The 26,505-nt window shown below is 36.6% G+C and overlaps 1 protein-coding gene across 1 annotated transcript; it reads left to right on the top strand.

Annotated features, from left to right (window-relative positions):
* Window positions 1–1,761: 1,761 nt before the first annotated feature.
* Window positions 1,762–15,268, top strand: ACTRT1 (actin related protein T1). Its single transcript, XM_082377401.1, is given in 3 exon segments — window positions 1,762–10,043; window positions 10,045–10,216; window positions 10,218–15,268. Coding segments are annotated over 3 exon segments (1,137 nt in total). The 5' UTR covers window positions 1,762–9,441; the 3' UTR covers window positions 10,581–15,268.
* The last annotated feature ends 11,237 nt before the right edge of the window (window positions 15,269–26,505 follow it).

Genomic DNA, 26,505 nt, shown 5'->3' with positions numbered 1-26,505 from the left:
TACTTCTAAATTCTAATTCTGTTCTACTCATGTATATAGACATAGGCCAGTACTACACTGTCCTGATTATAGCAGCTTTTTAGTAATGTTTAAATCAGGGAGTTTGAGTAGTCCAAATTTGTTCTTCTTTTTCAAGCTCGTTTTTGGTATTCTCAGTTCCTTGTATTCAAATAACAGTTTTAAGATTAGCCTGTCAATTTCTGTAACAAGTAAGCTGAGATTTTGTTAATAATAGTGTTGAATCTGTAAATCAATTTAGGAAGTATTGCCATTTTGACAATATTAAGTATTATATTTCATGATTAAGGGATGAATTCAATTTTTCTTAGCTTTTATCCAATTTTTTTCATTTTTTATGTGTTTTTCAGTGTAGAAGTCATAAATATTTTGTTACATTTATTCCTAAGTATGTATTCTCTTTGATGCTATTATAAATGAAATATTTAAAATTTTATTTTTATATTGTTCATTGCTATTGCATAGAAATACAGCTGAGAGGGTGACATCAGAAAGGTGGTGGAATAGAAAGCCTTGGACCCTTATTCCCCATGTGGATATACCAATTCAACAAGAATACATGGACAAATTCATTTTGTGAGAAATCCAGAAACTAGTTGAAAGGCTCCTGCATTTGGGGTAAACATGAAACCAGCCACATTGAAGCTGGTAGGAAAATGCAAGATACCCTCTCACCAGAATCCTTGCCTTTGGCATAGTGCCATATTATTGGAAGGAAACCCTCAGCTTTGGCTTTTTCCCGGAGGGGGAAAAGTTTGCCCACATGTACAACATTCAAATTTTTCTAGGGCTTCCAAAGGTACTGGCTTCTGTCTTACCTGTCTCAGAGCACTGACAGGATCTGGCATACTCTAGACACCTGAGAACCACTGAGAACAAAGGCAGTTGTTTGGGTTAGCACACAAGTACTTATCATAGTCACTTCTTCCAGCTCAGCACAGGGTGAGTGGGTAAAAACATCAGATTCTGCTTCTCTCTGGTGAGGTAAAGAGTTGGATCACACATCCAATACTCTGACAGTCTAGAGGCTACCTAGGGAACTGGATTTTGTCTCACCCATCTCAGACCACTGATGGGATCAAAATACTTTACATGGCAGGGGGTCACTAAGGACAATGATGGCAGTTTGAACTAGTACAAAGTTTTAAGAGGCCCCCAGAATCTCTGACCAGACTGATTGGTGAGGGTCTCCTCCTGTACAAGGCCAGTCCGTGAACACTGGGAGAATTGGATGTTTTCTTCAGTGGGCAGATATCAGTACAAAGAGTGAAGGAAAATTAAGAATGGGGAAATGTATCCCCCCAAAAGAAATAAGATTAATCTCCAGAAACTGAGCCTAATCATATGTAGATACGGGATTTACCAGGCAGAGAATTCAAAATAACCATAAAATACACAGTATAAAAGATGTAAAATGTGAAATCAAAAACATAACATATGAGGAGGGAGCAAAAGGGTAGAGTTTTTGTATGCAAATGAAACTAAGTTTTTATTAGCTTAAAATAGCATGTTATATCAATAAGATGTTTCAAGCAAGCCTCAGGGTAACCAAAAAACATAAACCTATAGTAGATGAATTCAAGGTAAAGAGAAGGGGGTAAAAGTATACCACTATGGAAAATCATCAGTTCACAAAGGAACAGAGTAAGAGGGGATAATTGAAACAAAGGAATTTTAAAACATCCAGAAACCAAGTAACAAGGTGGCAATATTAAGTCTTTAACTACCAACAATTACTTTAAATGTATTTTTTTTTAATGCTATTCTTGTCTGCTTACATTCTTTTTATGTATGTATGTATGTATGTATGTATGGCTTTGTTGGGTCTTCGTTTCTGTGCGAGGGCTTTCTCTAGTTGTGGCAAGCGGGGGCCACTCTTCATCGCGGTGCGCGGGCCTCTCACCATCACGGCCTCTCGTTGCCGAGCACAGGCTCCAGACGCGCAGGCTCAGTTATTGTGGCTCACGGGCCGAGTTGCTCCGCGGCATGTGGGATCTTCCCAGACCAGGGCTCGAACCCGCGTCCCCTGCATTGGCAGGCAGATTCTCAACCACTGCGCCACCAGGGAAGCCCACTTTAAATGTAAATAAACTAAATTATCCAATCAAAAGGCATAGGGTGGCTGAATGAATAACAATAAAATAAGACCCAATTATATGATACCTACAAGACTCACTTCAGTTTAAGGGCACATATAAGCTTAAAGTGAAGGGATAGAAAAAGATATTCCACACAGAAGGAAAGTAAAAGAAAGCAGGGGTAACTATACTTTCCTGACAAAATATAGTTTAAGTCAAAAGAATGTAACAAGAGACAAAGAGAGTCATTATATAGTGATAAAGTGATCATTTCCTCAAGAGTATAAAACAACTGTAAATATATACAGAACCAATGTCGGAGCACCTAAATATATTAAGGAAATACTAACAGAGCTGAAGAAAATAATAATCAACAATAATATATTAATATTAGTGGACATCAATACCCCACTTTCAACAATGGATAGATCATATAGACAGAAAATCAATAAGGAAACATTGGACTTGGACTATAGTTTAGACCAAAAGGACCTAATAGACATACAGAACATTCCATCCAACAGCAGCAGAATGTACGTTCTTCTCAAGTACACAGGGAACATTCTCTAGAATATACCATATATTAGGCCACAAAACAAGTCTTAGCAAGTTTGAAAAGATTTAAATCATACCAATTATTTTTTTATGACCACAGTGGTACAAAACTAGAAATCGATAACAGGGGGGAAACTGGAAAACTCACAAATATGTGGAAATTAAGCAACACACTCCAGAACAGCCAATGAGTCAAATAAAGCATCAAAAGGGAAATAAAACAAAATCTTGAAACAAACCAAATGGAAACACGTGTCAAAAATTATGGTATGCAACAAAAGAAGTACCAATAGGAAAAATTGTAGCAATAAATGCCTATTCAAAAAAAATACCTCAAATAAATAACCTAAGTTTAGACCTTAAGAAGCCAGAAAAACAAAAACAAACTAAGCTCAAAATTAGAAGAAAGATATAACAAAGCTCAGGGCAAAAATCAATGAAATAGAGAATATAAAAACAATGGAAATGATCAAAAAAACTGAGTTGGTTTTTTGAGAGTATAAACAAAATTGGCACTTTTAGCTATAGTTACCAAGAAAAAAAAGGAACTCAAATAAATAGAACTATAAATGAAAGAGGAGACATTGCAACTGATATAATACAAATACAAAGATTCATAAGGTAATACTATGAACACTTATATGCCAATGAATTGGACAACCTAAAAAAAAAGGATAAATTCCTAGAAACATATAACCTACCAAGTCCGAGTCATGAATAAATAGAGAATCTGAACAGAACAATTACAAGTAAGGAAATTGAATCAGTAATCAAAAACCTCCCAAGAAAGAAAAGCCCAGGATTACATGGCTTCATGGGTGAGTTTTACCAAACATTAAAAAAAAAGAATGAATGCCATTTTTCCTCAGTCTCTTCCAAAAAACTGAAGAGGAGGATAAACTCTCAAATGCATTTTATGAGGCCAGCATTACCCTAATACCAAATAAAATAGGATGGCTAAGAACACTACAAGAAAAGAAAATTACAGGCCAATATTCCTGATGAATATAGATGCCAAAATTCTCAACAAAATACTACCAAAAAGAATTCAATATCACATTAAAAGGATCATACACCATGATCAAGTGGGATTTATCCCTGTGATACAAGGTTGGCTCAACATATCAAAATCAATAAATGTGATACACCACATTAATAGAATGAAAGACAAAAATTATGTGATCATCACAATAGATGCAGAAAAAGCATCTGAAAAAATACAACATCTTTCATGGTAAAAACTCTCAGTAAATTGGGAAAAGAAGAAACATGCCTTAACATAATAAAGGCCATATGTAACATACCCAGATCTAATATCATACTCAGTGGTGAAAGATTGAAAGCTTTCCCTCTAAGATGAGGAACAAGACAAAGATGTTCACTCACACCATTCCTATTCAGCATAGTACTGGAAGTCCTACACATAACAATTCGGCAAGAAAAAGAAATAAAAGGCATCCAAATTGAAAAGGAAAAAATAAAATTATCTCTGTTCTGATGACATGCTCTTATATGTTGAAAACCTTAAAGACTCCACAAAATAACTGTTAGACTAATAAACAAATTCAGGGAATTTGAGAATACAAAATCAACATACCAAAATCAATTGCAATTCTATATTCTCATTGTAAACTATCCAGTAAAGAAATTAAGAAAACAACTCATTTATATTAGCATCAAAAATAATGAAATACTTAGGAATTAACTAAAGAGGTAAAAGACTTATACACTGAAAACTAGGAAATATTGGAAAAGAAAATAAAGAAGACACAAGTAAATGGAAAGACAGCTTGTTTCCTGGACTAGAAGACTTGATATTGTTAAAAATGTCCATTCTACCCAAAGTGATCTATAGCTTCAGTAAAATAGGTATTAAGATTCCACTGGTGTTTTTTACAGAAATATAAAAGGCAATTCTAATGTTCATATGGAACTACAAAGGACTCCAAATAGCCAAAGCGATCTTGAGCAAGAAAAACAAAGTTGGAGGTATCACACTTTCTGATTTCAAAATTTTATTAAAAAGCTACAGTAATAAAACATCATGATACTGGCATGAAGACAGACATAAAGACCAATGGAACAGAATAGAGAGGCCATAAATAAACCCACATATATATGGACAACTGATCTTTGACCAAGGTGCCAAGATCACACCATGTAGAAAGGATTGTCTTTTCAGAAAATGGTGCTGCAACAACTGGATATCCACATGTAAAAGAATGAAACTGAACACTTATCTTACCCGTACACAAAAAAATCAAACTCAATATGGATTAAATTCTTAAAAGACCTGAAACTGTAAAACTCCTAGAAGAAAATATAGGGGAAAGCTTCATGTTATTGGTCTGGGCAATGATTTTTTGGATGTGACACTAAAAACACAGGCAGCAAAAACCAAAATTTAATAAGTGGGAATAAAAATGTGGGAAAATTGGAACCTTGCTACATTTTTGATGGGAATATAAAATGGTGCAGCTGTGATGGAAAGCAGTATGGAGTTTCCTTATGAACTTAAAACTATAGCTACCGTATGATACATTTTCCCACTTCTTGGTATTTACCCGAAATAATTTAAAGTAGAATCTTGAAGAGATATTTATGCTCCCATGTTTATTGCCGCACTATTCACAATTTTCAAGAGTTGGAAACAGCCTAAATATCTATAAGCAGATGAGTGGATAAAGAAAATATTGTATACCAACACAATAAATATTATTCAGCCTTAAAATGAAAGAAATATTGCCATATGTTACAGCATGGATGAACCTTGGGGACATTATGCTAAGTGAAATAAGCCAGTTGCAGAAGGACCATTATTGCATGATTCCACCTACATGAGGTATCTAAAATAGTCACACTCAGAGGAGCAGAAAGTAGAATGGTGGTTGCCAAGGGCTGAAGGAAGGGACAAATTGAAATTTACTCTTCAATAGACTTAAAGTTTCAGGATTTTCACTGGCCTAAAAATCCTCTGTGCTCTGCCTAGACATACCTCCCCCACCTCTCCCCCACACCCCTGGAAACCACTGATCTTTTTATTTTTTATTGCCTCCATAGTTTTGCCTTTTCCAGAATGTCATATAGTTGGAATCATACAATATGTAGCCTTTTCAGATCAGCTTCTTTCACTTAGTAATATGCACATAAGTTTTCTCCATGTCTTTTCATGACTTGACAGCTCATTTATTTTTAGCCTTGAAAACTATTCCATTGATTGGATGGAACATAATGTATTTATCCAGTCACCTACTGAAGAACATCTTGGTTCTTTCCACATTTTGGCAGTTATAAATAAAGCTGCTCTAAATATCCATGTGCAGGTTTTTGTGTGAACACAAGTTTTTATTTCTCTTCGATAAATACCAAGGGGCAAGATTGCTGGATTTCATAAGAGTGTGTTTAGTTTCGTAAAAATAACTACCAAACTGTCAAACTTTCTGTATCATTTTTCATTCCCACCAGCAGTAAATGAGAGTTCCTGTTGCTCCATATTCTCACGATCATTTTGTGTTGCCAGTGTTCTGGATTGTGGCCATTCTAACAGGTGTGTAGTGGTATCTCATGTTGCTTTAATTTGCATTTCCATGATGACATGATGTGGGCATTTTTTATACACTATTTGCCATCTGTATATCTTTGGTGAGATGTCTGTTAAGGTCTTTGTTGCTTTTTTTAATCAGGTGGTTTTCTTACTGTTGAGTTTTCAGAGTTCTTTGAATATCTTGGATAACAGTCCTTTATCAGCCACGTGTTTTACAAACATTTTCTCCACGTCTGTGGCTTGCCTTTTTATCTCTTCATATTTAATATTACAACGTGGCAGCTATGGAAATCAGATTCTTTCTCCACTTTAAGGTGGTTTTTTTTTTTTTGGTCACTCTTTGCTGATTGTGTTGTTACTGGTTGTTTAGTGATTTTTATTACAAAAGTTCTGTAAAGTCTACATTCTTTTCATGTGTGGCCACTGATGTATCTATTCAGTTAACGTAGCAGACAGATAATTATTGGAAAAAGATTCCTTTAGTTGGGTAAAACTAATAACTGTAATCTTCCATATTTAGAGTGAAAAGAATAAAGTGAAGTAAATTACTATCATGAGTAGGTACTGAACACTGAAAGGCTTATGAAAATTGATGGGAATACTGGTTTTGGAGTAGAACAACTTATCCTAAGAAGTCCTAAACATATTCTACACTTATAGAGGTAGGAACAGGATTCAGTGCACCTACATGGCTTATAAATCCCAGAGTCAAAATTTTAGTTTAAACTGATCCTTTATAGTAGCACATTCTCTCTAGTGTAATTCACATTAAATATAGACCTCAAAGAATTTTTACAGATGAAAGGCCAAGAACATTATTTTATAATAAAAATATCACTAGAATATTAAGACTCATGTCTAAATAAGCAAGAGTCAGTTAGAATCAGAAGATAAATCCCAGTATTCGGCCTAAAACACTGCGTAATTTTCAATTGTATGCTACAGTATATGAAATAAAAACATGATATGTTTAAGTAAATTAAGTCAATATTTAAATGTGTGATGAATGAATAAGTGACCACTGAAAATGATGAAGCAGTTTTGGAAAGGAAAGAAAAAACTTTTAGATAGAAATGATAAATGATTATTGATATTGGAAGTAAAATAATATTAGACATACAGTTGATGTGATCATTGTAAATTTACACTGCTACACAGACATTAATGAAGTGAAAACAGAAGTTACACAGAAAGTAACATAGAAAGAGGCTGCAACTGCAATAGATAAAATTAAATTGAGAATTAAATTGAAGTTCAAGTATGGTTAATATGAATACTATAGAGAGAGAAAATGGGAAAAAAACAATATTGAGAAAAATTACCTAAGAACCTTCTTGAATTTATGAAAGACATCAATTGACTAATGAAAAAAATAAATATAAAGCAGAAAAAATTATTTATTCAACAAACAAAACCCAAAGTTAGTAGAAGGAAAGAAATAATAAAGATCACAGCAGAAATAAATGAAATAGAGACTAAGAAAACAATAGAAAAGATCAATGAAACCAAAAGCTTGTTCTTTGAAAAGATAAACAAAATTGATAAACCTTTAGCCAGACTCATTAGAAAAAAAGGGAGAGGGCCCCAATCAGTAAAATGAGAAATGAAAAAGGAGAAGTTACAAACAACACCACAGAAATACAAAAGCTCTTAAGAGACTACTGTAAGCAACTATCTGCCAATAAAATGGAGAACCTAGAAGAATTGGACAAATTCTTAGAGAGGTACAATCTCCAAAGACTGAACCAGGAAGAAACAGAAAATATGAACAGACCAATCACAAGTACTGAACTTGAAACTGTGATTTAAAAATTTCCAACAAACAAAAGTCCAGGACCAGATGGCTTCACAGGTGAATTCTACCAAATATATAGAGAAGAGTTAACACCTTTCCTTCTGTAACTATTCCAAAAAAATGCAGAGGAAGGAACACTCCCAAACTCACCGCAGTGAGAAGCCCGTGCACCACAACGAAAAGTAGCCCCCACTTGCTTCAACTAGAGAAAGCCTGCATGCAGCAACAAAGAGCCAACACAGCCAAAAATAAATAAATAAAATACATTTTTTTAAAAAGGAATAAGATGATTAAAAAATATGCAGAAATTATTGAAATAGAGAATAGAAAAACAATAGAGAAATCAATGAAACCAAAAGACAGTTCTCTTAAAAGTTCAAAAAAGTAAAGGGGATATTACTACCAACCTTACAGAAATAAATACGGATTATAAATAAATACTGTGAAAAACGTTATCGTGTAGAATAGGTAAAAAAAAAAAAAGAGTTATATTCAAATGGAAGAACTTTGAATAAAGTATGCTAAATGAATGAAGCCAGACATGAAAGGTCACATATATAATATTATTTAAATGAAAAATGCAGAAGTGGTAAGTCTATAGAGACAAAAAAAATATTATTAGTGGAGTTTAGGGCTCATGAGGATGGCCCGAAGAGGGTGATTGCTAAAGGGTGCAGGGTTTCTTTTTGAAGTAAAGAAAATGTTCTAAACTTGACTTTTGTAATGTTTGTATATAGTTGAATATATTGAAATTCATGGAAATGTACTATATAAATGGGTGAATGTATTGTATATGAAATTTATCTCAATAAATCTGTTTTAAAACAAAACAAATATAAGGGGGAATAAAAGAAAGGGTGTTCTACCACCTCTGGAAGTGGATCGTTGGCATCTTTACTCCAATCTGAACCTGTGTCTGGTGATTAGTTCCTTCCCTTAGCAAAGGAAAGGGTATAATTGTCATCCCACAAACAGCAGCTCAGCTGAGTATAGAAGTCAGCTTTCTGGGACAACCTCACAGCTGGGCCGCTTCATTAGATTCTAAGCCTACGCCTTTGCTTCATGTTCACAGACTTACCAAAAGCTGTTCAGAGGTATGGTTTGCCTTCCTCTGTTTCAAGTCTCACCAAGCTAGGAGTACTGGTGGCTCAGAGACCCCACCCCTTAAACATCCTCTGATGCTCTCTGAGAACAATTGTTGCCTAGGCTACTTTATTACATAGTGAGCAGTCGTCACTGAAATTGCCTCAGCAGGCCCTGTGCTGCTTGAAAAGGGATAGTATTCATGGGTTGAGGATGGGGTTAGGGGACAGCCTGCTAGCTCTGCTTTAGTGACAACCTAAGAACTTTGGAATCCCGTGGCTGTTAAACTTCCAGAGGTACCTATTATCTCACAAAGTGGCCATGTTCTTTCTTTATTTTGGTGAAGGTCAGAAGAGCATGCTACAGACATGTTTAACCCATATGCGTTAGATACTCCAGCTGTAATTTTTGACAGTGGATCAGGACTCTGCAAAGTAGGCATGTCTGGAGAGACTGGGCCCCGTCATGTCATCAGTTCTGTCACGGGGCATCCTAAATTCAACATGGCTTTACCAGAAGCCAATCGGAAAAATTACACTGTGGGGGAAAAAGCCCTGTTCAAGTATGGACCCTTGCATTTGCACTATCCCATTGAACGTGGACTGGTAACAAGATGGGATGACATGGAAAAACTCTGGAAGTATCTTTTTGAGTGGGAGCTGGGAGTAAAACCCTGTCGACAACCTGTGCTCATGACTGAGCCCTCCTTGAACCCAAGGGACACTCAAGAGAAGACAGCAAAAGTGATGTTTGAGACCTTCAGTGTGCCTGCCTTCTACCTGTCCAACCACGCGGTCGTAGCACTCTATACCTCTGCTTCTGTCACGGGCTTAGTGGTGGACAGCGGTAATGGGATCACTTGCACTGTCCCCATTTTTGAGGGTTACTCGCTTCCTCATGCCATCACCAAACTCTATGTGGCAGGGAGAGACATCACAGAGCACCTTACCCGACTCCTCCTGGCTAGTGGGTGTAATTACTTGCACCCTTGCACTAAGGCCTTGCATACTCAACAAGGCCTTAGTGGATGACATAAAAGAGGCGCTGTGCCATGTGGCCTTAGAGCCAGAGAAAGAACTTTGTAAGAAGCCAGAGGAGGTCCTGAGAGAATACAAACTACCAGATGGAAATGTCATCCACCTTTGGGGATCAGCTGTACCAGGTACCTGAGATTCTTTTTGCACCTGACCAGCTGGGTGTCCACAACCCAGGACTATCAAAAATGGTCTCCAGCAGCATTATGAAGTGTGACACCGACATCCAGAAAAATCGTTTTGCAGAAATTGTGCTGTCTGGGGGCACCACTCTCTTCCCTGGGCTTGAGAAAAGACTTATGAAAGAACTGGAACAGCTGGCCTTCAGAGGAACTCCCATCAAGATCACCGCTTCTCCTGATGGATGTTTCTCTAAATGGATAGGTGCATCCATCGTGACCTCTCTGAGCAGTTTCAAGCAGATGTGGATCACTTCTGCGGATTTCATGGAGTTTGGGACATATGTTGCCTAGAGAAGATGCTTTTAAAGGATTCAGAGCACAGGGGACAGCTTGAATTGTCAGATCATGGGAGCCCTGGTGGAAGGTGACATTTTCCCTTGGGCTTCAGCATGTATTCAGTAAAAGTGATATGGCATTTTGGGTTTCAGTTCATTTTTGGTAGCACCAGAGTAATTTTTCATCCAGGTAGTGAATCTTTTTAAGTGATTCTAGTCCACCCTTCCTGTCTCAGGGACCTATTCAGTTGTTTTCTCCTAATAAATCCTTGGGTTATGTGTTACAGCTGTGTCCACTTGCAAGGTTTGTAGTAAAAACAGGTACTTGAGCCTCATGCCTAGAAGGTCCCTAGAACCTTCATTTCAATCAAGTGTCTTAGATATTTTTGATAGATCTAGTGTGAAGGAGAGACAGAATTACCAGGGAAAATGTGGGGAGGGAGGAGAATTAAGTAGAAGAAGGAATGCGACCCAGCTCTTAGGGCTCAACTGACCCTTTCAGTCAAGTGGTTCTTAATTAGCACAATAGGGCTCTCTACTGTTAGGCAGCTAAATAAGAGCTGTGTCCTTCCTTGTCAAAGAGGAGAGATGTAGAGAGAGATGAGGAGAGAAATCACTATTTGTTTAAGGATCTCTAAGCTGAGGGCCCCTATTCCCAGTTGGAGTATTAAGAATCAACATCTCTAATTTTTAACTGAAGTATGGTTGCTTTGCAATATTATATGTTACAGGTGTACAATATAGTGATTCACAATTTTTAAAGTTTATACTCCATTTATACTTATTATAAAATATTGGCTATATTCTTTGCATTGTACAAAATATCCTTGTAGTTTATTCTACACCTAATAGTTTGTACCTCTTGTTCCCTTACCCCTACCTTGCCCCTTCCTCATTCCCTCTCCCCACTGGTAACCACTAGTTCTCTATATCTGTGAGTCTGCTTCTCTTTTGTTATATTCACTAGTTTGCTGCAAATGGCAAAATTTTGTTCTTTTTTTATGGCTGAGTAGTATCTCACTGTATATATATACCACATCTTCTTCATCTGTTCATCTGTTGATGGACACTTAGTTTGCTTCCGTATCTTGGCAATTGTAAATAATGCTGCTATGAACATTGGAGTGCATGTATCTTTTAGAATTAGTGTTTTGGTTTTTTCAGATATATACCCAGGAGTGGAATTGCTGGGTCATTCTTATTTTATTTTTTGTTTGCTTTGTTTTACTTTCAAGGATATTTATAGCCTCATTTTGTTAGGGGAAAAAGACTGAAAATATGTAATGATCATCAGTAAAGAAATTGTTGAATAAATTATGCATACATTTTTTCTTCATTAGCTTAGTTTTATTTTCCCAAAATATCATCAAGATAGAAATGGAAAATTCAGAGAAGTCTTTGTAGTACAATCTATTTTTATGGTAAACAAAACAGTGGCACTTTCCCATACATATGTATGTCTATGCACATTTTTATGTACATATATAAATGAATATGCTTTTTTACATGATTATAAGCACTTGGAAAAAAGTACAGAAGGTTACATACCATGTGGGTTGTTGTGGAACACCAGTTCATGTGCCCGAGGCAATGAGGCCAAGCAAACTGAAACATCAGAGTTTGGAGCAGAGAAAGGTTTATTTCAGGGCCGAGCCAGGAGAACTGGTGGCTCATGCTCACAAAAACCGAACTCCCTGATGGCTTTTGGGGAGAAGTTTTTATAGGCAGAATTTAGTGTAAGGGCTTCAGGGTGTTTGACTTTCTTCTGATTGGTTGGTGGGGAGGTAGCAGGGTGATGCTCCAGGAATCTTGTGCTCAGCCAAAGTTATCATCCTCCACCTGGCTGCGGGCCTTAGTTCTTACAGAAGAACTCAAAGATACTGCTATGCATATCCTTTGAGGAGGAGCCAGGACCCTGCCCCAAGGCTGCACTATTGTTTCCTGACTGCTCCTCCTTTGTTTCTCCATTCCCTCCCTTCCCTAATTATCAACTGCTTGAATCTGCCCTTTGAAACTCAGGGAAGGTCTAAGAGGCTAAAGTCTTTTCCCTACAAACAAGAAAACGGGGGACACAGAAAGGATTTGTACCTGGGAGGGCACACAGGGTCCTGCTTTGTTTCAATCCCCCCTTTTCCTTAATACTCCTCTATCTTGAGCAGGGCAGGTACGGACAAGTAAGGGAATAATAATGTTTTGGATAGAGAGGTTAATCAGGAACTCTGCAGAGGAACTTGGTTTTAGAGGGAATCAGTTTCTGGGTTACACAGGTTGGTGGAGAAGAATGGAATAAAACGTAGTACTGGTGGAAAGAAGAGTGGGAGTGGGAGCAAATCAAAAAGAAAGAACTATACTAAAAAAAAGTCATCCTGAATGAAATGAAACCATTTGTCTAAAAAAAACAAGGAATTCTATTTTCCACATATCTTTCCAACTACATATTCAGTGTCATATTGATAGCTTGTTTTACAACACAGCCATGAAAATGAAAATTATCTAATACTCAATAAAATTCACTATAAATCAGGTATTATATTTTTATATTTATTTGAGATATCTGGTTGAATATCATACTTCTGCTTATAGATAACTTAGCAAAACCACAATGGAACCAGAAGACAGTAGAATTATACCTTCAAAGAGCTAGGAAAATATACTGTCAAACTAGAATTATATACCCAGGAAAACCATTCCAAGAAAGATGGTAAAAATACTTTCTGAAAATAACTGAATGTGTTTACTCTCAATAGTCCATCACTAAAGGAAATTTTATATGATTATTTGAGGGCATATAAAAATAATCCCAGTGGGACTTCCCTGGTGGCACAGTGGTTAAGAATCTGCCTGCCAATGTAGGGGACACGGGTTCAAGCCCTGGTCCGGGAAGATCCCACATGCCGTGGAGCAACTAAGCCCATGCACCACAACTACTGAGCCTGCGCTCTAGAGCCCGTGAGCCACAACTACTGAGCCCATGTGCCACGAGCCCATGCTCTGCAACAAGAGAAGCCACCTCAGTGAGAAACACGTGCACCACAATGAAGAGTAGCCCCCACTCGCTGCAACTGGAAAAAGCCTGCGCGCAGCAACAAGGACCCAACACAGCCAAAAATAAATAAATAAATTAATTAATTAAAAAAAAAGAATCTGCCTGCCAATGCAGGGGACATGGGTTTGAGCCCTGGTCTGGGAAGATCCCACATGCCACAGAGCAACTAAGCCCGTGCACCACAACTACTGAGCCCGTGTGCCACAACTACTGAATCCCGCATGCCTAGAGCCTGTGCTCCACAGCAAGAGAAGCCACCACAATGGGAAGCCCACACACCACAATGAAGAGCAGCCCCCACTCACCGCAACTAGAGAAAGCCCATGGGCAGCAACAAAGGCCCAACACAGCCACAAATAAAATAAAATAAATTTATAAAAATAAATAAATAAATAATCCCAGAAAAAGATACGTATGGTGTACTAAGAAATAATGAACATTAAATAATGGTGAACTCAGAGGTAAATTTAAAAATACTGACTGTACAAATTCATAGTATCAATATCAACATAATAAAAAGAATGAAAATTCTGTAGTACAAAAGGACATGAATCATGGAAACAGGTTGGAGCTAAAAATCTGAATATACTTACATTTCTCAGAAAGAAATATTAATTAAATTTAGAATATATATATAGATATAGAAACTGAAGGAACTCCTTCTATAAATCTGTAAAAAAATAACCAAAAACATAAATAACAACTGCAATTGGAAATATTAAAAGGCATTTCTAAAATACCAATGTGTCAAAGAAGAAATTGTAATAAAAATTATAAGGTAATTAAAAGTGAATGAAAAAATATTAGATATTAAGAGATGGAATGCTGCTAATACTGGAATTAATTAGTAAGAAATGTATAGTATTAAATGCTTATATAAGTAAAAAAGAAGGTTGAATATCAAAGAGCTAAATATCCAGTTTTGCAGTTAGAAAAAGTGTTGCCAGACTAAGGTCATTTGGGATTAAGTGACCGTGTGCCCGTGTGCCACAACTAGTGAGGCCAAATAAACTGATGCACGGTGAAGCCAAATAAACTGAAACATCAGAATTTGGAGCAGAGAAAGGTTTATTGCAGGGCCAAGCAAGGAGAATGGGTGGCTCGTGGTCAAAAACCCTGAACTCCTTGATGGTTTTGGGGGAAAAGTTTTTATAGGCAGAATTTGGGGTGAGGGCTGCAGGGTGTGTGACTTTTGTCTGATTGGTTGGTGGGGAGGTAGCAGGGTGGTGCTCCAGGAATCTTGTGTTTAGCCTGAAGTTGCCATCCTCCACCTGGGTGGGGGCCTTAGTTGTGTAGAAGAGCTCAAAAATATTGTTATTTATATTTCTTGAGGAAGAACCAGGACCCTTCCCCAAGGCTGCACTATTGTTTTTTGACTGTTCCTCCATTGTTTCTGCATTTCCTCCCTTCCCTGATTAACAACTGTTTGAATCTGCCCTTTGGAACTCAGGGAAGGTCAAGGAAGCTGAAAGAAACCATTTCCTACAAACAAGAAACAGGGGACACAGAAAGGCTTTTATGCCCAGGAGAACCCCACAGGGTCCTGCTCGGTTTCAAAAGCAAATAGAATAAGCCCAAAAATTTAGAACAGTAAATTTAAAAAATAGGAAATCAGAAATTATTGAGATATAAAACAAGGATAAAATAAAGAGAATGAACAAGGATAAAATAAAGAGAATGAACAAGGACTTGATTCTTTATAAGGTCAAAATAAATAGACATACCTATGGAATTATTAATTGAAATTAACAATAAACAAGTTTAAAATTATGAAGAATAAAAATTCTTTGTAAATGCTGATGAGGCAACATTTGGGGTGAAGACTGCAGGGGTTTTGACCTTTGATTGGTTGATGGTGAGGTAACAGGGTGATGTTACAGGAATCTTGTGCTCAGCATGAAGTTACCATCCTTCACCTGGGTGGGGGCCTTAGTTCCTGCAGAAAACCTCAAAGATAGTGTTATGTATATCCGTTGAGGAGGAACCAGGACCTTGCCCCAAGCCTGCACTATTGTCTCTCTCTCTTTTTTATTTATTTATTTATTTTAACATCTTTATTGGAGTATAATTGCTTTACAAAGTTGTGTTAGTTTCTGCTGTATAACAGAGTGAATCAGCTATATGTATACTTATATCCCCATATCCCCTCCCTCTTGCATCTCCCTCCCACCCTCTCTATCCCACCCCTCTAGGTAGTCACAAAGCACCGAGGTGATCTCCCTGTGCTATGCGGCTGCTTCCCACTAGCTATCTATTTTACATTTGGTAGTGTATATATGTCCATGCCACTCTCTCACTTCGTCCCAGCTTACCCCTCCCCCTCCCCGTGTCCTTAAGTCCATTCTCTACATCTGCATCTTTATTCCTGTCCTGCCCCTAGGTTCTTCAGAACCATTTTTTTTTTAGATTCCATATATATGTGTTAGCATACGGTATTTGTTTTTCTTGCTTACTTCACTCTGTATGACAGATTCTAGGTCCATCCATCTCACTACAAATAACTCAATTTCATTTCTTTTTATGGCAAGTAGTATTCCATTGTATATATGTGCCACATCTTCTTTATCCATTCATCTGTCAATGGACACTTAGGTTGCTTCCATGTCCTGGCTATTGTAAATATGCACTAATTTCTCTTGACTGCTCCTCATTTGTTTCTGCATTCCCTCCCTTCCCTGACTAGCAACAGCTTGAATCTGCACTTTGGAACTCAGGGAAGTTCAAGGAGGATGAAGGAAGCCTATTCCCTACAAATGAAAAATAAGGGACACAGAAAGGCTTTTGTGCCCAGAAGGGCCCCACAGGGTCCTGCTCAGTTTCAATATTACAAATAACTTTACACTTAATCCCACAAATATAAATTTATCTAAACTATATCATAAAAATAGAAATTCCTACCTAGTGTAAAAATTACAAAATTATTTAAAAATCTTGACATAAAGTATTATGTCTAGATATTTGTCTAGGTTACTTTCTATCATTTATTCACAATTTCAAATTTTCATTTTTTATGCAAATTCTTTAATAGTATTGAATAAAGAACAAATGCTCACCCATTATATGAATACAATATAACTTTTAAATAATAACCAATCATAGGCCATATATTAAAGAAAAATTCATATCACACTCATAAACATAGATGCAAATTTCATTAGCAAAATATGAACATACCAAATTCTTCAGTGTATGAAAAGGTTAATTTTTCAAGTTCAGTTTTGGTTTACTCCTGAAATGTAAGTTTGTTATACCATTTGTAAACATACAGATGCAATTCACTACATTTCAATAGATGGCAAAATTAGAGCATTTGAGTGTAATAAACTTTATTCATGATAAAAATTATCTAAAACAAAAGAGGTATTACCATAAAGTTATTAATATTACCCACAAGCCTACATCAAACATGTTGCAAACATGTGAAACATTAAAATATTTATGTTAAAACATGAAAAAATCAAGGATTCCTGATATGACCAATTTAATTTAGCATTGCACCGTAGGTACTAGCGAAACCGAGCCGGCCCCTGTGGGGCTGTCTCTGGTACAAATAATTTCCGTGTACCCCATTTCTTGTTTGTAGGAAATATGAGTTGTTATCAACCAATGCTCACAGAGGATGGGGGAGGGGCGCACTACCCAATAAAGGGAAATTCTATGGGTACCAATTGCATCCACTATGTTTCACTCCTTGTACCACTCAGAACCATTTATTTCTCAAAATAACTTTACTCCATCCAGGCACATCTCCAGGATGTATAGGTTGGTTATTATTTCTGGGAAAATTTTCAAAAAGGGGACTCATAGTACAAACTATAGTACTCAGCACTTCAGTTGGTTGCAGGGCCATAATTGATGTTCATCATCTCTCTCCTCCACCCCCAATTTAGTTTTTCCCTTCCCTTTTTGCTAGCATTTCTGTTGGTCTACCTTACTTGCTTGGTGATTTGACTCAGACTCTCAGTACTTATCAGGTCATGGTTGCTGTTTCTTGCTCATTTAGAGAAAAAAACATGGTATGTGAGTTTAAAAAAAAAGACCTGAGTGTTAAACATTTTTGTAGCAGCAGCGCTACCTACTCATAATGATCAAGGCCATTTACCCTTGCCAGCATAATAACTGTGTTTTGTTTTTGCCCATCTGGCACTAGAACTCCAAAGTGACCTGGTAGAAGCCATAGATTTAAGTTTAATGGCCTTCTTAATTTGTACCCTAGTGTAAGTGTCCCCATTCTGGGGACCAAGATCTCTAGACACAATAGGGTATGCATGTTGCAGAAAGCTCAAATTCCCTAAGTGAGTTACTGGGAATGTTTATGAGTGGGGTCACTCCTACTTTCACTCCTTGGTCCCTGGACCAAGTGGTCTAGCTCTTGGTGATATAGCCCTATAAAATGGCCATTGGATTAAGATGAATAAAGGATAGTGCCCTGTCCTAACTAGATATTATCTTCATACCAGCAATTCATTTGTGCCATCTACAGGTTTTTCTGATGCTCCATTAAGGTGGTTGCTTCTACATGGTATGGTATGTAATATTGGGTTGGCCAAAATGTGCCTTAGGTTTTCAAGTAAAAATAAAAGACAACATTTTTCATTTTCACCAAGAACTTTATTGAACAACGTATTCACCCTTTTGTTCCACTACCTTTTGCCATTTTTCAGGCAACTTCATAATTCCATCTTCCCAAAACTTTTAATCTTTTTGAGCAGAGAACTGTTCAAGGTTCCTTTTACAGTTTTCCAGGGAATTGACATTTTTTCCATTAAAAGAATTTTGTGAAGACTGAAATCAGTGGAAATCTGAAGGTGCAATGTCTGGTGAATACGGCAGATGAGTCAGAACTTCCCAGCCAAGCTCTAACAGTTTTTGCCTGGTCACCAAAGAAACATGTGGTCTTGCGTTATCCTGATGGAAGATTATGCATTTTCTGTTGACTAATTCTGGATGCTTTTTGTCGAGTGCTGCTTTCAGTTGGTCTAATTGGGAGTAGGACTTGTTGGAAGTAATTGTTTGGTTTTCTGGAAGGAGCTCATAATAGAGGACTCCCTTCCAATCCCACCATATACACAACATCACCTTCTTTGGATGAAGACCGGCCTTTGGTGTGGTTGGTGGTGGTTCATTTCACTTGCCCCACGATCTCTTCTATTCCACATTATTGTACAGTATCCACTTTTCATCTCCCGTCACAATTTTTTTTAATTATTTATATTTTGGCTGCATTGGGTCTTCGTTGCTGAGCGTGGGCTTTCTCTAGTTGTGGCGAGTGGGAGCTACTCTTCGTTGTGGTGTGCAGGCTTCTCATTGTGGTGGCTTCTCTTGTTGCAGAGCATGAGGTCTAGGCACGCGAGCTTCTGTAGTTATGGTGCATGGGCTCAGTAGTTGTGGCACACGGGCTTAGTTGCTCTGTGGCATGTGGGATATTCCCGGATCAGGGCTCGAACCCGTGTCCCCTGCATTGGCAGGTGGACTCTTAACCACTGCGCCATCAGGGAAGTTCCCACAATTTGTTTTAAAAACGAAACTTTTTCATTGCGTTTTGGCAGAGAATCACACGCAGAAATACAGTCAAGAAGGTTTTTTTTTGCTTAACTTAAGTGGAACCCAAATATCAAAACAATTAACATAACCAAGCTGGTGCACATGATTTTCAACGCTTGATTTGGATATTTTGAGTATGTTGGCTATCTCCCACATCGTATAATGTTGATTGTTCTCAATTAATGTCTCGATTTGATTGCTACCAACTTGAACTACCCATCCGTGGAGCATCGTCCAGTGAGAAATCTCCAGCATGAAACTTCACAAACCACTTTTGACACATTTGATCAATCACAGCAACTTCTTCATACACTGCACAAATCTTTTTTTGCATTTCAGTTGTGGTTTTACCTTTCTTGAAATAATAAAGCATAATGTGCCAAAAATGTTGCTTTTTTTCCTTCCATCTTCAATATTAAAATGGCTACACAAAAATTCATCAATTTTGATAATTTTTTTTAAATGCACGCTGATATAACACCTGTCACAATATAATCTAACAAAATTGTCTCGAATGAAGTTAAAGACAACTAAGTGCTACTAGAGGCATCTTACAGAAAAAACCGAACGAACGTTTTGGCCAACCCAGTATGATTAGTGTATCCCAAGGGTGTGTACTCACCATCACATCTCCTTTTCTGTAAGGTTCCCTTGGTCTATGGTTATATTGTACAGAATCTCATGCTAATTACCACTTAATATCTGTGTCCTCAAATGGTAGTACTAGATGAGACACTATTGGTAAGAAAAGCAAACCTATTTCCAGAATGCATGTCAGTCTCAGCCACCATGAAATGTTGTATTTTCTCGGGTGGGTGGAACTCAAAATAATTAGTAATCAAGTGGATTTTTGGACTCCTTAAGGGATGATGTCATACTGGTGGCTCAACATTGGTTCTGTTACTGGCAGGCTCTGGCTCTTACTGACTGGGAGAGTACTTAGTGGGAGGTACTTGAGAAAGTGTCAACAGTCTTGACTCCTAATAGAGCTGCCACTTTGAAGTCACATTTTACAAGCACTTCAAATTAGGATACATAAGTCATTGAAATTTTTCAGTGTGCAAAGCCCCAAAGTATGAGAGTCTCAGTAAATATAGATCATAGGCAGTACGCTCAGAGGGTCTTCTTAGGAAAGCTGTATTCATTTTTTATATCTGCTTGCAGACAAAATCCAGATTGAATTGATTTCTCTTTTGTAGAAATTCACTAAAAATAAGCAGCAGTCAAGATATAACAGAATTCTGTATTTTTTTCAGTATTTTCCTTTGAAGCAAGAGTTGACAACTACTGCACGCAGTCCAGCTGCCTCTTTTTATAAATAAAGTTGTATTGGAATACTGCCTTGCCCATTAGTTATACATTTTCTATGACCGATTTTGCTCTAAAATGGCCAAAGTTGGGCAGTTGTGAGAAAGACTGTATGTCCCATAAATCCAAAATATTTACTATGTGCCCTTCAAGAAAGATTTTGCTGACCCTTGTTCAAGAGCTACAGACTTGGTTGATACTCAGTGTGCTTTTAATGTACTACCACAGTTTTACCGAATGTTTGCCATGACATAACAAATGTATATATCCATGTAGCCACCAACACAATCAAGATGTAGAGCATTTCCACGCCCCCACCCCGAGCATTCCTTCATGACTGTTACAGTTATTTTCCCACATCCCTAGTCCCAGGCACTGATATGTTTCTGTCACTGTAGAATAATTTGTCTATTCTCGAATTTCATAATAGTGGAATCATACTTTATGCACTATTTAGTGGCTGATATTGACTCAGCATAATGTTTTTGCAATCCATCCATGTTGGTGTAGGAATCAGTAGTCCCTTCCTTTTCCATTGCTTTCCAGTCAGTGAGTTATACAACTACAGAATCCAGTTTTTACTATTGGATTCTTATAACCAAACCACTCTGGTACCAAAACTGTAGATTGGTTTCCTAGAATCTTGTGAATCAAAATGGCTGCTTTTGTGCCCAATATATCATCCCCATTCCTGAAAGTGAGAAAACATAATAGAAGGAATATAGTATTTTCTTCTTTCTTTTAAAGATTCGAATGATAGGTTCAACACATCTATTTTGCTCATTCTGTCCAGAATTTGGTCACATGGCTACAGTTAGCAGCAAGGGAAGCTGGAGAATTTGTGTGTGTGTGTGAGACCATATTACCAGTGAGAATTCTATACCTATGGAAAAATAAGAGAGAAGATAGTGAGGACAACTAGCAATCTTCCATGGTTCACCAATATGGCCACTGAAACACTTACCTTCGCTTTTTTTTTTACTCATATAACATAGAAAAAATATGTTTTCTAAGGGAAGCAGCTCCAGATTTTCATCCAATTACTGCTTCTATCTAAAATTCCAGCATCTCTTGGTGATGCAAAGACTTCTACATCAGATCTCGCTATGTCTTCTCATTGTATAGAAATATCAACTAAAAGATAAGTTATATACTCAATTCTTCATCAAATCCCGGTGTAACTTTTCATGGTCTTGGCCTTATACAGACTAAAAGAGAAGTTATTTATATACCTCCCTACCCCCTCCAACATGCTCAATTATAATCCATGACATGCCTCACCACATCTGTGGAATTGTGGCTATAAATATAGTTGCTTACCAAAAAAACCCAAACATTCCTTGAGAGTGAATTAAATTTTTCTCACCTTCTACATATCCCAGCTTTGGTGCTAGAGAAACCTGTAGCTTGGAAATGTCAGTGGATACAGATTTTTAAAAATCTAGCTCCAAGTAAAGCTTGATATCTTTAGCTGAAGGACAAGAAAAGAGTAGCACAGCAAGAAAAAAAAAAGCTTTTAACAAACCTGCTTGTTCTTGAGACAAATAACACAAAAATTTTGTACCCCTGACACCACAGAAAACATTGCATCAATTGGAGTCAGTGGGCAGGTCCATGTCTTCCAACTCCTCTTATGCAGTTACAATATGGTGTCCTTCCTCCTTGGAGCCTGTGAACAGAACTTTAATTTCCAACCTCCTCTCTGCAGTAATGAGGAGACACCCTTGCCACATAGAGCCTGTAGGTTGAACTCTGACATTCATCCCTACCATGAAGTAATCAGTTGTTGCTCCTCATCCTAGAAGCCCAGAGGTGAAATTCTGAATTCCATCCCTCACTTGAAGTTATGAGATGGTGACCGTCTTACTCCCAAGCTTGTGCTGAGGAAACTATGGGGCGGAGTTCTAGTTCTGGGCAATACACTTGTGGGATAGAATAGAATACCACTGCATAGATTTTATAAACTAAATTGACATTTGAACCACAACCTTAAGTCTGAAGCAGAACTCACATTCTGAACATAAACAGTTTGAATACAGCTAAAATAGATAATCGCTCTATTTTAAGTACTTTGAAGTTATCACTCCATTGTTTACTGAATTTCAGCGTTTCTGATGGAAATTTGCAGTTATTCATATCTTCGTTCCACTGTATATATGTTCCTCCTCAATCCAGATTTTTTTAAGGTTTCCTTTTGATATTGATTTTGTAAAAATTTTTATGATGTATTGGTATATTTTTCTTTGTGTTTACTGTAATTCAGTTTGTTGGCTTATTAGTTTTCATAAAATATGAAATGCTTTGGCCACTGGTTCTTTATGTAATATTTTGGCACTGATATTTCCTTCTTCTCTTCTCAAAATCTAGTTACATATATATCAGAATGTTTGATATTATCCCACAGTTCCATGAGTTTCTGTTCATTTTTTCACAATCTTTTTCCCTCCTCTGGTCTCCGACTTGATTGTTTCTAATGCTATTTTTTCCCCAAATTCACTAATAATTTCCTCTGTCGTGTCTAATAAGCTCATAAACAACTTCCAGTGGTTCTTTCCTTTGAAATATTACAAATATTGCATTCTTCAACTCTGAAATTCTACTTGGTTATTTTTATATCTTCCTTTTTCCTCATTATGTTCATATTATCCTTTAAATCCTTGAGTGTATTCATAATAAATATTTAAAAATCTTTCTTCCTGTGAATGTCTTTATCTGTCATTTCCGAGTATGTCTGTATTGACTGTATTTTCTCCTTGGTATGAGTTATATTTTTCTGCTTATTCTTATGTCTAGTAACTTATTATTGGATCACGAATATTTTAAATGACATATTGTTGAATGTGTGTGATTCTGAATTTATTTAAGGAGGGTTGGCATTTGTTTTGGCTAGCCGTTGTTACTTACAGATAAGCTTGATCCTCTCAAGGCTTCTTTTAAAGCTTTTGTCAAATGGATATCAAGTTAAAGTTATCCTAGGGGTAGTTTTCTTCTACTATTAAGCCATAACTCTTCTGATATTTCTACTGGATGTGCTAGTTATTCAACAATAGCTCTTTTCTATAGATCACCAAAATTGAACATCTCCTAATGCTGCTTGAGATAAGTGCCAATTATTTTTCTATGTTCTTTGTTGAGTTTATGGCTCCCTGTTATCTTTTTTCCAAACATCATGGAATTTTATCTTATGTTTGCAGAACTAGGTATTTGTTTACGAAAACTCAAGGGGAACTTAACACAGATTTCTAGAGCTCAAAATATGCCTATTTCCCTCCTCTCCAATACCTTGTTACAAAAATCCCAGCTGCATCAGGCTCCTTGTACAGCAATAAATTTCTCCTCAATCAGTGAGCCTGTCATGTTCTACTTGGATTCCCTCTCACTGCCTCAAAGTGTGTAAAATGCCTCAAGGTAGAAAGCAAGGGGGATCACCTTTTTTGTTCCCCTTCACTCAGTGATCACAGTCTTTAATTGCCTATTGCCAATATCTGAGACCGTTTCTTTTCCTGTATATTTTTCCTAGGTTTTATGGTGGGAATCTATTTCAGGTACCAGTTACCCTGACATGGTGGAACTAGATTATGCATACATGCATTATTTTTAAATAAAATATTGATAAAGTAATACACTGCAAAATATTAAACAGATTAGCTTAACATACCCATTGGCTATAGGGCTTCAAAAATTCTGCATAAAGTGTATAAATATATATATATATAATTGAATTGTCAAATAGATAGAGGAAATCCTCATAGGACAAATTAAATAAGAATGGTAACATGAAGAGAAGCAAGAGCATAATTACAGAGTTTTCTTAAAGACATCTGAAAATCCTCATGTATGTATTTTACTGTTTTGATGACTTCTCGAGTGACATGGTATAATGTCTAGCACATATCATGAAGTTAAGATTGGGCACTTTTGCCTAAAGCCACAAATCCTTAAATGCTATACTTACAGCATTTACAGAACCTGTAAATTTCAGCTAAAATTGATCACAGTGGTATGTATAACCTTCAAATATTATATTGTGGAATGAAGAGGCATAAAATTAACTAAGCATCCATTTAAATAAATTAGAAAAATAGAATAAAATTGGAAAAAATAGGATACAAATAATAAAAACATAAGCAAAAACCAAAGATTAGTTAGAAAGGAGTAGCAACGTTGAAATTTCTTTAGAAAAATTAATAAAACTGAAAAACTTTTGAAATATTAAGGAAAAAGGAGATAATGACAAAAAAATATATTCTGCATGAAAAGTGCCAATTATTTTTCTAGAAATGATTTAAATGAGAGAGAGATAATAATATGAATTTTAAAAATAAGAATAATGAAATTGACAGATTCTTAGAAAATCAACTCAGAAATGACTAAAACAGGAAATTTAAATATTCCTTTTTTTGTTTTTATTAAGTTATACTTGACATAAAATATTATATTAGTTTCAGGTATAAAACATAGTGATTCAATATTTTTATACGTTATAAAATAATCACCACAAGAAGTCCACTTACCATTACTCAAAAGGCAAGCTTGTTAAAATATTATTGACTGTATTCCCTATGTGTACATTACATACACTGACATTTATTTATTTATTTATTTATTTTTAATTTATTTATTTTATTTTAATTTATGGCTGTGTTGGGTCTTCGTTTCTGTGCGAGGGCTTTTCTCTAGTTGTGGCAAGCGGGGGCCACTCTTCATCGCGGTGCGTGGGCCTCTCACTCTCACGGCCTCTCTTGTTGTGGAGCACAGGCTCCAGACGCGCAGCTCAGTAATTGTGGCTCACAGGCCCAGTTGCTCCGTGGCATGTGGGATCTTCCCAGACCAGGGCTCGAACCCGTGTCCCCTGCATCGGCAGGCGGATTCTCAACCACTGCGCCACCAGGGAAGCCCCTGACATTTATTTTATAGCTGGAAGTTTGTACCTCTTAATCCTCTTCACCTGTTTGTCCATCCCACCATCCCCTTCCCTATGGCAACTACCAATTTGTTCTTGTATCTATGAGTCTCTTTCTTTCTTTTGTTTGTTCATTTGTTTTGATTTTTAGATCCTACTTATGAGTAAAATTATATGATATTTGCTTTTCTCTGTTGACTTATTTCACTTAGTATAATACCCTTCAGATCCATCCATGCTGTCACAAATGGCAAGATTTAATTCTTTTTTTATGGCTGAGTAGTAATTTTTATGGCTATATATATATATATACTTAATCTATTGAAGGATACTTAGGAGCTTCCATACCTTGGTTGTTATGAATAGTGCTGCAAAGAACATAAAAGTACATATATCTTTTCAAATTAGTATTTTATTTTTCTTTGGATAAATACCCAGAAGTGAAATTACTGGATCATATGGTAGTTCCTTTTTAGTTTTTTGAGGAACCTCCATATTGTTTTCCATAGTGGATGCACCAACTCACATTTCCACCAACAATGTGTTGAGGGTTCTTTTTTCTCCACATCCTCTCTGATACTTGTTATTTCTTGTCTTTTTGATAATAGACATTCTGACAGGAGTGTAGTGATATTTCATTGTGGTTTTGATTTGCATTTCCGTGATGATTAGTGATGTTGAACACCTTTTCATGTGCTTCATGACCATCTGTATGTCTTCTTTGGAAAAATGTCTATTCAGAGTCTTCTGCCCATTTTTTAATTGGGTTGCTTTTCTTTTTCTTTTTTTAATATTGAATGTATGAGTTCTTTATACACTTTGTTTATCACCTCCTTATCAGATATACCATTTGCAAATATTTTTTCCCATTCAGTAGGTTGTCTTTTCATTTTGTCGATGGTTTCCTTTGCTATGCAAAAGGTTTGAAGTTTAATTAGGCCACGCTTTTTTATGTTTTCTTTTGTTTCCTTTGCCTGACGAGAAAGATCCAAAAAAATACGGCTACAATTTATGTCAGAGTGTCTGCCTGTGTTTCCCTCTAGGAGTTTTATGGTTTCCAGTCTTTAATGCATTTTGAGTTTATTTTTGTATATGGTGTTAGAAAATTTTCTAGTTTCATTCTTTTACATGTAGCTATCC

The sequence above is a fragment of the Balaenoptera borealis genome (genome assembly GCF_965194805.1).
Source record: "Balaenoptera borealis genome assembly, chromosome: X".
Taxonomy (NCBI): domain Eukaryota; kingdom Metazoa; phylum Chordata; class Mammalia; order Artiodactyla; family Balaenopteridae; genus Balaenoptera; species Balaenoptera borealis.
The sequence above is the reverse complement of the archived record's forward strand: the minus strand, read 5'-3'. Positions and strand labels throughout refer to the sequence as shown.